At 42.4% G+C, this 14783-nt stretch overlaps 2 gene segments (V, D, J or C); both read left to right on the top strand.

Moving 5' to 3' along the window:
• Nucleotides 1-210: 210 nt before the first annotated feature.
• Nucleotides 211-824, top strand: LOC119869014. The segment is given in 2 exon segments: nt 211-372; nt 476-824. Coding segments are annotated over 2 exon segments (384 nt in total).
• A 9522-nt stretch (nt 825-10346) lies between these two features.
• LOC119876518 lies at nt 10347-10961 on the top strand. The segment is given in 2 exon segments: nt 10347-10508; nt 10612-10961. Coding segments are annotated over 2 exon segments (381 nt in total).
• The last annotated feature ends 3822 nt before the right edge of the window (nt 10962-14783 follow it).

Below are 14783 nucleotides of genomic sequence, written 5' to 3'. Positions count from 1 at the left end.
ATGAAATATCTCCAGAAAATGTCCTATACTGATTTGTCTTTTGAAATGAACCAAGAAATTCAAAAATAACTGTCATTAGAACTTCATATAGTCAGAGAGTCATCTACACAAATTGCTATAGAATTGTGGTGCAACACTTGTGTTGGCTTTAAATACACGAATGTAAGTCTGTAGCTGGTCATATGGTCAGAGGACATGCAAATAGGGCTCTCCCTTCACTGATTAAACCAGCCCAGTCCCGACCCTGCAGCTGGGAGAGGAGCCCCAGCCCCAGGATCCCCAGGTGACCCGATTCAGTGATCAGGACACAACACAGACTAATTAACATGGAGTCTGTGCTCGGCTGGGTTTTCCTTGTCGCTATTTTACAAGGTAATTCATAAAGAACCAGAGACCTTGAGTCTGTGAGTGAAGGTGAGTGAGCGAAAGAGGGGATGTGGGACAGTTGTTTGACCAGGATGTCTTGTGTCTGCAGGTGTCCAGGGTGAGGTGCAGCTGGTGGAGTCTGGGGGAGACCTGGTGAAGCCTGCGGGGTCCCTGAGACTGTCCTGTGTGACCTCTGGATTCACCTTCAGCAGCTATGCCATGAGCTGGGTCCGCCAGGCTCCTGGGAAGGGGCTGCAGTGGGTCGCAGGTATTAACAGTGGTGGAAGTAGCACAAGCTACGCAGACGCTGTGAAGGGCCGATTCACCATCTCCAGAGACAACGCCAAGAACACAGTGTATCTGCAGATGAACAGCCTGAGAGCCGAGGACACGGCCGTGTATTACTGTGCGAAGGACACAGTGAGGCAAACTCAGTGTGAGCCCTGACACAAACCTCCCTGTAGAAGGGGATCAGGACCACCAGGGTGTGCGCACTCCTCACCACTTGTGTCTTGAAGGCCCAGGAGCAGGTGCAGAGGCTGGTTCTGGGCAGGTTTCCTGTCAGAGACCAGGTTTCCTCTCCATGGAGCAGTTTCCCCCCAGGAGACCCTCTGAACACTTGATCATGTGTTTACCTATTCAGTCTCTTTCTTAGAGACCTAGAATTCAAATATAGAACTTGCACTTACTTGTACTTAAATTCTCCTGACCCGAAATTTTAATCAATTACAAATAGCTCAATTCACATCATCTGAACCTTTTAATGAGTCCTAGTGGTGATCACTGAGGATCACAGGACCCCAAGCTAACATGCTGTCTTGCACATTGCGGTATAGCAGAATCCCCAGTCAACACAAGAGTAAAGAGACATTCTACAAAAATGTTAATAACAGCCTGGGAGTGAGAGAGATTTCCCGCATGACATCATGACATGGTAGGGATGTGGACTCAGAGGTCATTCACACAAAGCACACACACACACACACGCACACAATCACAAGAGTATAACCATTCATCACCTTCACCTTCATGTCTGATGAGAGCCAGGCAGGCCTCTCATCAGGTCATAAATGCCTGGATGGTGCCAGGGAAGGACACTGGCTCCGGGTGTGTGTTGTGGGTCAGTGGTGGGATGGGGTCCTGCTCCAGGAGGGGCTTGTGTGGTGTTAGTGTCCCAACTGCATCAAAAGAGGGAACTCCTGGGTTACAGTTTGATTTCTTATCCTTTGGGTGCAGGAGAAGAATGAGCAAGGAATGTCAGGGAGGTAACAGGCAGTAAAGACTGCACATGGTGTGAGGAATCATTTCACTAAACAAGCATCAAACTGGAAGGAAAAAAAGAGAAATATGGTCATTCTCAGTAGACAGATGTCTGAATTATAGGAAAAGGAGATGAATAATATATGGAAGCAGCACAAAACTTTAAATAATAGTACAAATAGGCCAAGATACTTCTCAGGTCTCAGATGGAAGGTGTCCTCTCCCCAAGGTCACAATCTGGTTCTGAAGGTCATGCATACACCATGTGCTCAGACACCAGAAGCTTCTACTGGATCAATGAGGAACTTCAGTGTGATGAGTTGGATTGAAGAACCTTCCACCTGCAGGGAATAACTCATGGATCCTTCTGGTGCTGACGTCTGATCACTGTGTGTGACCTTTACCATGCCCATGTTGGAACCGAACGTCCATGAGATGGGGAAGGAGGTGGAGCCTTAGGGGAACACTTAGGAAGGAGGTGCAGCCTCATGATAGGATCAGGGCCCTTATAAACCAGGACTGGGAAAGTTCCCTGCACCCTGGCCCCATGTGAAGTGATGGGGAAAGGATGGGGTAGGACGTGGGTGCTCTCCAGAGACCACATCTGCCTGCACTTGGACCTCAGACTTCCCAGATTCCAGATCTGTGAGAATGAGTGTCTTGTTTGATCGTCCCAGTCCATGTATGATGTTCCAGGAATTTTTTCCATTTTTTTCTTTGTTGTAATAGAATTTACCAATATTTACTACACACTCAGTGCTCATCATATCACATCCCCTCCTTAACTCCCATCACCCAGTTCCCCATCCCACACCCCCTCTCTTCCAGCGACCCTCAGGTTTTTTTCCCCCAGAGTCACATGTCTCCCATAATTTGTCTTCCTTGTAATATTACCAGACTTAAGTTTCACTCCTTCCCTTATGGTCTCTTTCAATATTTCCTATACTCCACATATGGGTGAGACCATATCATTGCCTTCCTGTGATTAATTTCTCTCACTATAATAGCTCCTGTTCCATCCAAGTTGAAGGAAATGGTATTTCATGTTATTCATCATTTCTGACAGGTGTGTAATATCCCATTGTATATATAAACCACATATTTTGTATATTTTTATTGGAGTTCGATTTGCCTACATATGACAGCCAGTACTCATTCCGTCAATTGCCCCCCTCAGCTCCTGTCATCCAGGTACCCCAACCCACCATCCAACTCCCCTTCCACTACTCCTTCCTTTTTTGCCCCCATAGGTAGGAGTTCCTCATGCACTGTTACTGTCTCTGATAATTCCCACTCATTCTATCTCCTTTCCACTTTGTTCCCTTGCACTATTTTTATGTAGTTTGTATGTGTGAAACCATATATTGTTTGTCCTTCTCAGAATCACTTACTTCACTCAGCATAATCCCTTCCAGTTCCATCCACATTGAAGCAAATGGTGGTTATTCGTCATTTCTAATGGCTGAGTAATATCCCATTGTATATATAAACCACATCTTTCTAAACATTCATCTCTCGATGGACACCGAGGCTCATTCCACATCTTCTTTATCACTCTTCTGTAGAAGGGAATCATGATTCCTCCCACAGTTTGGCTATTCTGGACATTGTTGCTGTGAACATTGGGAGGTAGGTGGTCCCCTAATTACATTAAATTTGCATCTTTGGGGTAAATACCATGTAATTCAATGGCTGTGTCCTAGGGTAGCTCTATTCTCACTTTTTCAGGACATTCCATTCTGTTTTCTGGAGTGGCTGAACAAGCCTGCATTCCTACTGAAAGAAAAGAAAGTTCCACTCTCTCGATATCCTCGCTTATATTTATTGCTTCCTGCTTGTTACTTTATCCATTCTGAGTTGCATCAGTGGGATCTTAGTGTGGTTTTCATTTGTATTTCCCTGATGTCAAGTCAAGTGTTCCTGATGGATTTCCCATGGGTGGGGCAGGAAGAGAAGATGGGGTGTTGGAGATCAAGGAGCGAGAAGGTAACACTCAAGAATACTGTGTGATGACAAATTCCACTTAGCAATTATGAGGGAACAAAAGTGAAGGAGGACCTTCCACCTGCAGGAAATAACTCATGGATCCTTCGGGTGCTGATATAGCTAACTGTGTGTCATCATCTCTACCATCCTCAGGTTGGAACCTCACATCTATGTGATGGAAGAAGGAGTTGGGACCTTAGGGGAACAATGAGGTCAGGAGATGGAGCCTCATGATGCGATCAGGAACCTGATCAGGAACCATCAGTACATGGAAAGCTCAATGCCCCCTGGCCCCATTTGAAAGGGGGAGAAAGGACATGCTAGGACATGGGCGCTCCAGACACCACATCTGCCTGCACATGGACCTTAGACATCCCAGACTCCAGAGCTGTGAGAATGAGCATCTGTTGTTTAGTCCACTGAATCTGGGAATGTGGTGACATCACCCAGAAACACTTAAACAGGGTCTCACCTCTTATTTGTCCTATACTAGTCTGTTATCTAGTCATTTGCAAATATTTTCTCCCATTCTGTAGGTTGTCTTTGAGTTTTGTTGACGGTATCTTTTGCTGTGCAAAAGCTTCTTATCTTGATGAAGTCCCAATAGTTCATTTTTGCTTTTGTTTCTCTTGCCTTCATGGATGAATCTTGCAAGAAGTTACTGTGGCCAAGTTCAAAAAGGGTGTTGCCTGTGTTCTCTACGATTTTGATGGAATCTTGTCTCACATTTTGATCTTTCATCCATTTTTTGTTTGTCTTGTGTTTTGTGTAAGAGAATGATCTAGTTTCATTCTTCTGTACATGGCTGTCCAATTTTCCAAGCACCGTTTATTGAAGAGACTCTTGTTTTTTCCAGTGGATAGTCTTTCCTGCTTTGTCGAATGTTAGTTGACCATAGAGTTCAGTGTCCACTTCTGGTTCTCCATTCTGTGCAATGGATCAATGTGTCTGTTTTTGTGCCACTACCAGAATGTCTTGATGATCACAGCTTTGTAGTAGAACTTGGAATCCAGGATTCTGATGCCCCAGTTCTAGTTTTGCTTTCAGTATTACCATGGTTATTTGGAGGTTTTTCTGATTCCACACAAACCTTAAGTTGATTTGTTCCAACCCTCTGAAGAAAGTCTGAGGTATTTTATAGGAATTGCATTGAACGTGTAAATTGCCCTGGGTAGCTTTAACATTTTCACAAAATTAATTCTTCCAATCCATGAGCATGGAATATTCATCAATATTCTTGTTTCTTCCTCAATTTCTTTCAGAAGTGTTCCATAGTTTTTAGGGTATAGAAACTGTACCTCTTTGGTTAGGGTTAATCCTGGGTATCTTATGCTTTTGGGTGCAATTTAAGATTTTTTTTCATGCCTTAACATTTCATTCTTTTATCTCATTGCTAGTGTACAGTAATGGAAGTGATTTCTGGGCATTTATTTTGTATCCTGCCACACTGCCGAATTGCTGTATGAGTTCAATCAACCTTGGGGTGGAGTCTTTTGAGTTTTCTAGATACAGTGTCATGTAATCTGCGAAGACAGAGGTTTTGACTTCTATTTTTTTTCTTTTTTGGTTTCTTCTTGTTTGCCAATATGAATGCCTTTTGTTTCTTTTTGTTGCCTTATTGCTGAGGCTAGGACTTCTAGTACTATGTTGAATAGCAGTGGTGAGAGTGTTTATCCCTGTCTTGTTTCTGATCTTAGGGGAAAGGCTCCCAGTGTTTCCCCATTGAGAATGATATTTGCTGTGGGCTTTTCTTAGATGGCTTTCAAGATGCTGAAGTATGTTCCCCTTATCCCTACGCACTGAAGAGTTTTGATCAGGAATGGATCCTGTATTTTGTCAAATGCTTTCTCTGTTTGTATTGAGAAGATCATATGGTTCTTGTCTTTTTTTTCTTGTTGATATGATCTATCATATTGATTGCTTTACGAGTGTTGAACCAGCCTTGCATCCCAGGTATAAATCCCATTGGTCATGGTGAATTATTTTGTTAATATATTGTTGTGTCCTATTGGGCAGTGTCTTGTTGAGAATTTTTGCTTCTGCGTTCATCAGGGTTATTGGTCTATAATTCGGTGGATTTTGGTGAAGTCTTTGTCTAGTTTTGGATTTAAGGTGATTCTGGCCTCATTAAAAGAGTTTGGAAGTATTCTGTCCCTTTCTATCTTCCAGAACAGCTTTAGTAAATACGTATGGCTTCTTCTTTAAATGTTTGATAGACTTCCCTGGGAAGCCATCTGAACCTGGATTTTTGTGTCTTGGGAGATTTTAGATGACTGCTTCAATTTCCTCCTTGGTTATTTGCCAGTTCGGGTTTTCTATTTCTTCGCATTCCAGTTTTGCTTATTTGTGGTTTTCCAGAAAAGCATCCATTTCTTCTGGATTGCCTAATTTATTGGCATAGAAGTGGTCCTAATATGTTTTTAAAATATTACTCAGCTATTAGAAATGACAAATACCCACCATTTGCTTCAACGTGGATGGAACTGGAGGGTATTATGCTGAGTGAAGTAGTAAGTCAGTCGGAGAAGGACAAACATTATATGTTCTCATTCATTTGGGGAATATAAATAATAGTGAAAGGGAATATAAGGGAAGGGAGAAGAAATGTGTGGGAAATATCAGAAAGGGAGACAGAACGTAAAGACTGCTAACTCTGGGAAACGAACTAGGGGTGGTAGAAGGGGAGGAGGGCGGGGGGTGGGAGTGAATGGGTGACGGGCACTGGGGGTTATTCTGTATGTTAGTAAATTGAACACCAATAAAAAATAAATTAAAAAAATAAAATCGTTTGTATTTCCTTCCTATTGTTTGTGAGCTATTGGGACATCATCAAGATAAAAAGCTATGCACAGCATAATAGTCAACAAAACTCAAAGCCAACCTAAAGAATGGGAGAAGATATTTGTCAATGACCTATCAGGTGAAGGGCTAATATACAATATCTTTTAAAAAAGTTATCTAGGTTAGTTGCTGTTATGAGGTGAGTTGAGAACCCTTACTCCTCCATGATCTTGCCCCCAACATTTTATGTATGTATGTATGTATGTATGTATTTATTTATTTATTTATTTATAGACAAAGTGACAAAATAGTTTGAGGGTAACAGAAAATCTCAAGATTCTTCAATGAGCACAAAGCCTGACTAGGGGCTTGATCCCAGGAACTTGTATCATCGTCTCAGCAGAAATCAAGAATCAATGGTTAACTGAATGTTTCCCCATGGGCAACATCCTTGGGCCAATTTTTTAAAGAGTGCATTTATTTATTCATGAGCGACACAAAGAGACAGAGACATAGGTAGATTGAGGAGAAGCAGACTCCATGCAGCGTGCCTGATGCTGGACTTGTCCCCAGTACTCAGATATCATACCCTGACCCAAAGACACACACTCAACCACTGAGGTACCCAGGTTTACTGCCGCAATATTTTAAACAAAGAATTTTTTCTTCCCTGAGAGACATACAGCGAGAGACAGAGACATAGGCAGAGGGAAGAGCAGGCTCCATGCAGGGAGTCCAATGTGGGATTCGATCCTGGGACTCCAGGGTCATGCCCTGGACCTAAGGCAGGCACCAAACTGCTGAGTCACCCAGGGATCCCTACCAAGTGATTTTAAACCAGAATCAATACCTATTCTTCTGAAGCTATTCAAATAATAGAAATTGAAGGAAAACTTCCAGGCTCATTCTCTGATGTCAGCATTACATTGACCCCCAAACTAAAGACCCAGCTACTAAGGAGAATTACAAACAATTATATTCATAAATATGGATGCAAAAGTCTTACCAAGTTCCTAACACTAAGATCCAACACTACAAAAATACTAACCAGAGAGGAAAAGGATCTATAGTCTCAAACTTCTAGAACACTTATGAAAGAAATTGAGGAAGACACACATAGATTGAAAACATTCTATTCTCATGGATTGGAGTTATAAGTATTGATAAAATATCTATGCTACCAAGAGCAATCGACACATTCAATGAAAACCCTATCAAAATACCATGAACTTTGTTCTTGGAAATAGAAGAAACAATCCTAAAACTTGTAAGGAACAAAGAATGATCCTGACAAGACAAGACAATGTTGAAAACAACCCAAAGCAGAAGGTATCACAATTGTGGAGTTCAAAGTTGTGATCCTCAAGATGGTATAATTTTGGCAGTAAAAGAGGCACATAGGTCAATGGAATAGAGTAGAGAATGCAGAAATGGAAACACAACTCTACGGTCATATTGTCTTTGACAAAGCACAAAAAAGAGTATCCGCTGGAAAAGGACAATCTTTTCAACAGGTGGGGTTGTGAATATTGGACAGTCACAAGTAAAAACATGAACCTGGGCCACATTCTTACAAGTGACACAAGATAAAAATCAGAGTAAATGAAAGTCTTAATTGTCAAGCAGGAAACCATCAAAATCCTAGAGATTTTGTGAACTCAGGCACAACAGTTTCTTGCTACTCAAGTTTCTAGGGGGAAGGAAAAAAAAAACCAAAGATAAACTATATGGATTCCATCAAGGAAAGAACAGTTGTACAGCTATGGAAACACTCAACATAATTTAAAGACAACCTATAAGATGGGAGAAAATATTTGCAAATTGATCATCAGATTAAGGCTGGTTTCCAAAATATACAGCACAATTATCAACCTAAACAACACAAAATGAAAAACCCAATCAGAAATTGGCAGAAGACATAAATAGACACCCTGTCCTGATATGAAATCCCACCTCACATCATATATTATGTAGCCCATGCACATGAACAATGAAATTCATTGTCTCCTGAAGGTTTGCCTTTTACAAACTCCATGATTAGACCAGACAATGAATCCAACAGAAAAGAGGGAAAAAAATTTTCTGTCCCACTGGAAGGCCTACCAGAGAAATGGCAGAAAAAATAAATGTGAGGCAGGGCAAGATGACAGAGGAGTAGGGGTCCTCAACTCAGCTGGCCCCATCAAATACCTAGATAAATTACAAACCATCCTGAACACCTACAAATTCGACCTGAGGCTTAAATAGAGATTGGCCAGAACAGTACAGCGAAAAGGGTATTCACTTCTAACAATGTAGGAAGGCAGAAATAATAAAATAAAAAAAATCAACTAGGGGAGGAGCACCGTGATGAGCCCATGTAAGGCCCACAGCTAAAGCCTCCAGGACATGAAAGTCCAGCCCTGGAGAAGCTGGAACATTATATATCCGCCTTGTGTCTTCACACACAGAAAAGTGATTACCAGTAAAATTGGGCAAAATCGCAGGAGGGGCCCACTTCTCCCTCTGCCGGTCTCTGAATCTCACTCCATCTCTGATGAATAAACGAATAACATCTTCCAAAAGAATAAAAACAATGGGAGAAGAGATTTGCAAATCTATCTCCAGATTAAGGCTAGTTTCCAAAATCGAAAAATAAATTACCAAACTAAACACCACAAAGTGAAAACTACAATAAGAAATGGGCAGAGGACATGACGATTCACCTTGTCCTGATTTGAGTTGTAGACTGTCACTTTATATTAGGTAGGTCATCCACATACAAAATGAAATTTATTGTCTCCTCTAGGTCTACCTTTTATCAACTGCTTACCCGAATGATGCACGTGCAATGAAATGCCAGGACACCTGCACCCCGATGCTTAGAGCAGCAATGTCCACAATAGGTAAACTGGAGAAGATGCTTCGGTGACCATTGAAAGATGAATGGATAAAGAAGATGTGGTTTATGTATACAATGGAATATTACTCAGCCATTGGAAATGACAAATAACCACCATTTGCTTCAATGAAGTTGGAACTGGAGCATATTATGGCTGAGTGAAATAAGTCAATCGGCGAAGGACAAACGTATGGTCTCATTCATTTGGGGAATATAAATAATAGTGAAAGGGAATAGAAGGGAAGGGAGAAGAAATGTGTAGAAAATATCAGAATTGGAGTTAGAACATGGAAGACTCCTAACTCTAGGAAACGAACTAGGGGTGGTGGAAGGGGATGATGGAGGGGGGTAGGGGTGAATGGGTGAAGGGCACTGAAGGGGGCACTTGACGGGATGAGCACTAGGTGTTATTTTGTATGTTGGCAAATTGAACACCAATAAAAATAGATTTATTATTTAAAAAATGCTGCAATAAACATAGGATGCATGTAAAAAAAAAAAATAGAACAGACAATGCATCCTGAAGACAAGAGGAAAAAGCTTTCTGCCCCGGTTTGGAGGACCTACCAGTAAACGTAGCAAGAAAACTACATTAAAAAAAAAGAAAAAGTGGTAACCTGGAAAGAAAATAATTAGTTTTCCTATGACAATGTCTTAATAGAGTCAATGAGTAAAAACGTCACATAAAAACTGGAAGAAATAACTCATGAGCTCAGCAAAAGAATCAGTATATAAAATCAGCAAATAAAATAAAGATATATTCCTACATAATAAATACAAATTACATGTACAAATTTAACAAAATAATCTGATTTCCACTAGCACCAAAAATAAATATTTAAGATTAAAATTTATTAACAAGATGAAATATCTCCAGAAAATGTCCTATACTGATGTGTCTTTTGAAATGAACCAAGAAATTCAAAAATAACTGTCATTAGAACTTCATATAGTCAGAGAGTCATCTACACAAATTGCTATAGAATTGTGGTGCAACACTTGAGTTGGCTTTAAATACATGAATGTAAGTCTGTAGCTGGTCATATGGACAGAGGACATGCAAATAGGGCGTTCCCTTCACTGATTAAACCAGCCCAGTCCCGACCCTGCAGCTGGGAGAGGAGCCCCAGCCCCAGCATCCCCAGGTGACCCAATTCAGTGATCAGGACACAACACAGACAAATTACCATGGAGTCTGTGCTCCGCTGGGTTTTCCTTGTCGCTATTTTACAAGGTAATTCATAGAGAACCAGAAACCTTGAGTCTGTGAGTGAAGGTGAGTGAGCGAAAGAGGGGATGTGGGACAGTTGTTTGACCAGGATGTCTTGTGTCTGCAGGTGTCCAGGGTGAGGTGCAGCTGGTGGAGTCTGGGGGAGACCTGGTGAAGCCTGCGGGGTCCCTGAGACTGTCCTGTGTGACCTCTGGATTCACCTTCAGTAGCTACGGCATGAGCTGGGTCCGCCAGGCTCCTGGGAAGGGGCTGCAGTGGGTCGCAGGTATTAACAGCGGTGGAAACACAGGCTACGCAGACGCTGTGAAGGGCCGATTCACCATCTCCAGAGACAACGCCAAGAACACAGTGTATCTGCAGATGAACAGCCTGAGAGCCGAGGACACGGCCGTGTATTACTGTGCGAAGGACACAGTGAGGCAAACTCAGTGTGAGCCCTGACACAAACCTCCCTGTAGAAGGGGATCAGGACCACCAGGGTGTGCGCACTCCTCACCACTTGTGTCTTGAAGGCCCAGGAGCAGGTGCAGAGGCTGGTTCTGGGCAGGTTTCCTGTCAGGGACCAGGCTTCCTCTCCATGGAGCAGTTTCCCCCCAGGAGACCCTCTGAACACTTGATCATGTGTTTACCTATTCAGTCTCTTTCTTAGAGACCTAGAATTCAAATATAGAACTTGCACTTACTTGTACTTAAATTCTCCTGACCCGAAATTTTAATCAATTACAAATAGCTCAATTCACATCATCTGAACCTTTTAATGAGTCCTAGTGGTGATCACTGAGGATCACAGGACCCCAAGCTAACATGCTGTCTTGCACATTGCGGTATAGCAGAATCCCCAGTCAACACAAGAGTAAAGAGACATTCTACAAAAATGTTAATAACAGCCTGGGAGTGAGAGAGATTTCCTGCATGACATCATGACATGGTAGGGATGTGGACTCAGAGGTCATTCACACAAAGCACACACACACACACACACGCACACAATCACAAGAGTATAACCATTCATCACCTTCACCTTCATGTCTGATGAGAGCCAGGCAGGCCTCTCATCAGGTCATAAATGCCTGGATGGTGCCAGGGAAGGACACTGGCTCCGGGTGTGTGTTGTGGGTCAGTGGTGGGATGGGGTCCTGCTCCAGGAGGGGCTTGTGTGGTGTTAGTGTCCCAACTGCATCAAAAGAGGGAACTCCTGGGTTACAGTTTGATTTCTTATCCTTTGGGTGCAGGAGAAGAATGAGCAAGGAATGTCAGGGAGGTAACAGGCAGTAAAGACTGCACATGGTGTGAGGAATCATTTCACTAAACAAGCATCAAACTGGAAGGAAAAAAGAGAAACATGGTCATTCTCGGTAGACAGATGTCTGAATCATAGGGAAAGGAGATGAATAATATATGGAAGCAACACGAAACTTTAAATAATAGTACAAATAGGCCAAGATACTTCTCAGGTCTCAGATGGAAGGTGTCCTCTCCCCAAGGTCACAATCTGGTTCTGAAGGTCATGTATACACCATGTGCTCAGACACCAGAAGCTTCTACTGGATCAATGAGGAACCTCAGTGTGATGAGTTGGATTGGAGAACCTTCCACCTGCAGGGAATAACTCATGGATCCTTCTGGTGCTGACGTCTGATCACTGTGTGTGACCTTTACCATGCCCATGTTGGAACCGAACGTCCATGAGATGGGGAAGGAGATGGAGCCTTAGGGGAACACTTAGGTAAGGAGGTGCAGCCTCATGATAGGATCAGGGCCCTTATAAACCAGGACTGGGAAAGTTCCCTGCACCCTGGCCCCATGTGAGGTGATGGGGAAAGGATGGGGTAGGACGTGGGTGCTCTCCAGAGACCACATCTGCCTGCACCTGGACCTCAGACTTCCCAGATTCCAGATCTGTGAGAATGAGTGTCTGTTGTTTGATCGTCCCAGTCCATGTATGATGTTCCAGGAACTTTTGCCATTTTTTTTTGTTGAAATTGAATTTACCAATATTTACTACACACTCAGTGCTCATCATATCACATCCCCTCCTTAACTCCCATCACCCAGTTCCCCATCCCACACCCCCTCTCTTCCAGCGACGCTGAGGTTTTTTTCCTCCAGAGTTACATGTCTCCCATGATTTGTCTTCCTCTGTAATATTACCAGACTTAAGTTTCACTCCTTCCCTTATGGTCTCTTTCAATATTTCCTATACTCCACATATGGGTGAGACCACATCATTGCCTTTCTGTGATTAATTTCTCTCACTATAATAGCTCCTGTTCCATCCATGTTGAAGGAAATGCTATTTCATGTTATTCATCATTTCTGACAGGTGTGTAATATCCCATTGTATATATAAAACACATATTTGTATATTTTTATTGGAGTTCGATTTGCCTACATATGACAGCCAGTACTCATTCCGTCAATTGCCCCCCTCAGCTCCTGTCATACAGGTACCCCAACCCACCAACCAACTCCCCTTCCACTACTCCTTCCTTTTTTTCCCCCATAGGTAGGAGTTTCTCATGCACTGTTACTGTGTCTGATAATTCCCACTCATTCTATCTTCTTTCCCCTTTGTTCCCTTGCACTATTTTTATGTACTTTGTATGTGTGAAACCATATAATGTTTGTCCTTCTCTGAATCACTTACTTCACTCAGCATAATCCCTTCCAGTTCCATCCACATTGAAGCAAATGGTGGTTTTTCGTCATTTCTAATGGCTGAGTAATGTCCCATTGTATATATAAACCACATCTTCTCTAAACATTCATCTGTCGATGGACACTGAGGCTCATTCCACATCTTCTTTATCACTCTTCTGTAGAAGGGAATCATGATTCCTCCCACAGTTTGGCTATTCTGGACATTGATGCTGTGAACATTGGGATGCAGGGGTCCCTTAATTACATTAACTTTGCATCTTTGGGGTAAATACCATGTAATTCAATGGCTGTGTCCTAGGGTAGCTCTATTCTCACTTTTTCAGGACATTCCATTCTGTTTTCTGGAGTGGCTGAATAAGCCTGCATTCCCACCAAAAGAAGAGAAAGTTCCACTTTCTCAATATCCTCCCTTATATTTATTGCTTCCTGCCTTGTTACTTTATCCATTCTGAGTTGTATAAGTCGGACCTTAGTGTCGTTTTCATTTGTATTTCCCTGATGTCAAGTCAAGTGTTCCTGATGGATTTCCCATGGGTGGGGCAGGAAGAGAAGATGCGGTGTTGGAGATCAAGGAGCAAGCAGGTAACACTCAAGAATACTGTGTGATGACAAATTCCACTTAACAATTATGAGGGAACAAAAGTGAAGGAGGACCTTCCACCTGCAGGAAATAACTCATGGATCTTTCGGGTGCTGATATAGCTAACTGTGTGTCATCATCTCTACCATCCTCAGGTTGAAACCTCACGTCTATGTGATGGAAGAAGGAGTTGGGACCTTAGGGGAACAATGAGGTCAGGAGATGGAGCCTCATGATGCGATCAGGAACCTGATCAGGAACCATCAGTACATGGAAAGCTCAATGCCCCCTGGCCCCATTTGAAAGGGGGAGAAAGGACATGCTAATACATGGGCGCTCCAGACACCACATCTGCCTGCACCTGGACCTTAGACTTCCCAGACTCCAGAGCTGTGAGAATGAGCGTCTGTTGTTTAGTCCACTGCATCTGGGAATGTGGTGACATCACCCAGAAACACTTAAACAGGGTTTCACCTCTTATTTGTCCTATACTAGTCTGTTATCTAGTCATTTGCAAATATTTTCTCCCAATCTGTAGGTTGTCTTTGAGTTTTGTTGACGGTATGTTTTGCTGTGCAAAAGCTTCTTATCTTGATGAAGTCCCAATAGTTTATTTTTGCTTTTGTTTCTCTTGCCTTCATGGATGAATCTTGCAAGAAGTTACTGTGGCCAAGTTCAAAAAGGGTGTTGCCTGTGTTCTCTAAGATTTTGATGGTATCTTGTCTCACATTTTGACCTTTCATCAATTTTTTGTTTGTCTTGTGTTTTGTGTAAGAGAATGAACTAGTTTCATTCTTCTGTACATGGCTGTCCAATTTTCCAAGCACCGTTTATTGAAGAGACTCTTGTTTTTTCCACTGGATAGTCTTTCCTGCTTTGTAGAATATTAGTTGACCATAGAGTTCAGTGTCCACTTCTGGTTCTCCATTCTGTGCAATTGATCAATGTGTCTGTTTTTGTGCCACTACCAGAATGTCTTGATGATCACAGCTTTGTAGTAGAACTTGGAATCCAGCATTCTGATGCCCCAGTTCTGG

This window comes from Canis lupus, chromosome 8 (assembly GCF_011100685.1).
Source record: "Canis lupus familiaris isolate Mischka breed German Shepherd chromosome 8, alternate assembly UU_Cfam_GSD_1.0, whole genome shotgun sequence".
Taxonomy (NCBI): Eukaryota; Metazoa; Chordata; class Mammalia; order Carnivora; family Canidae; genus Canis; species Canis lupus.
This window is presented reverse-complemented; position numbering and strand designations above follow the sequence as displayed.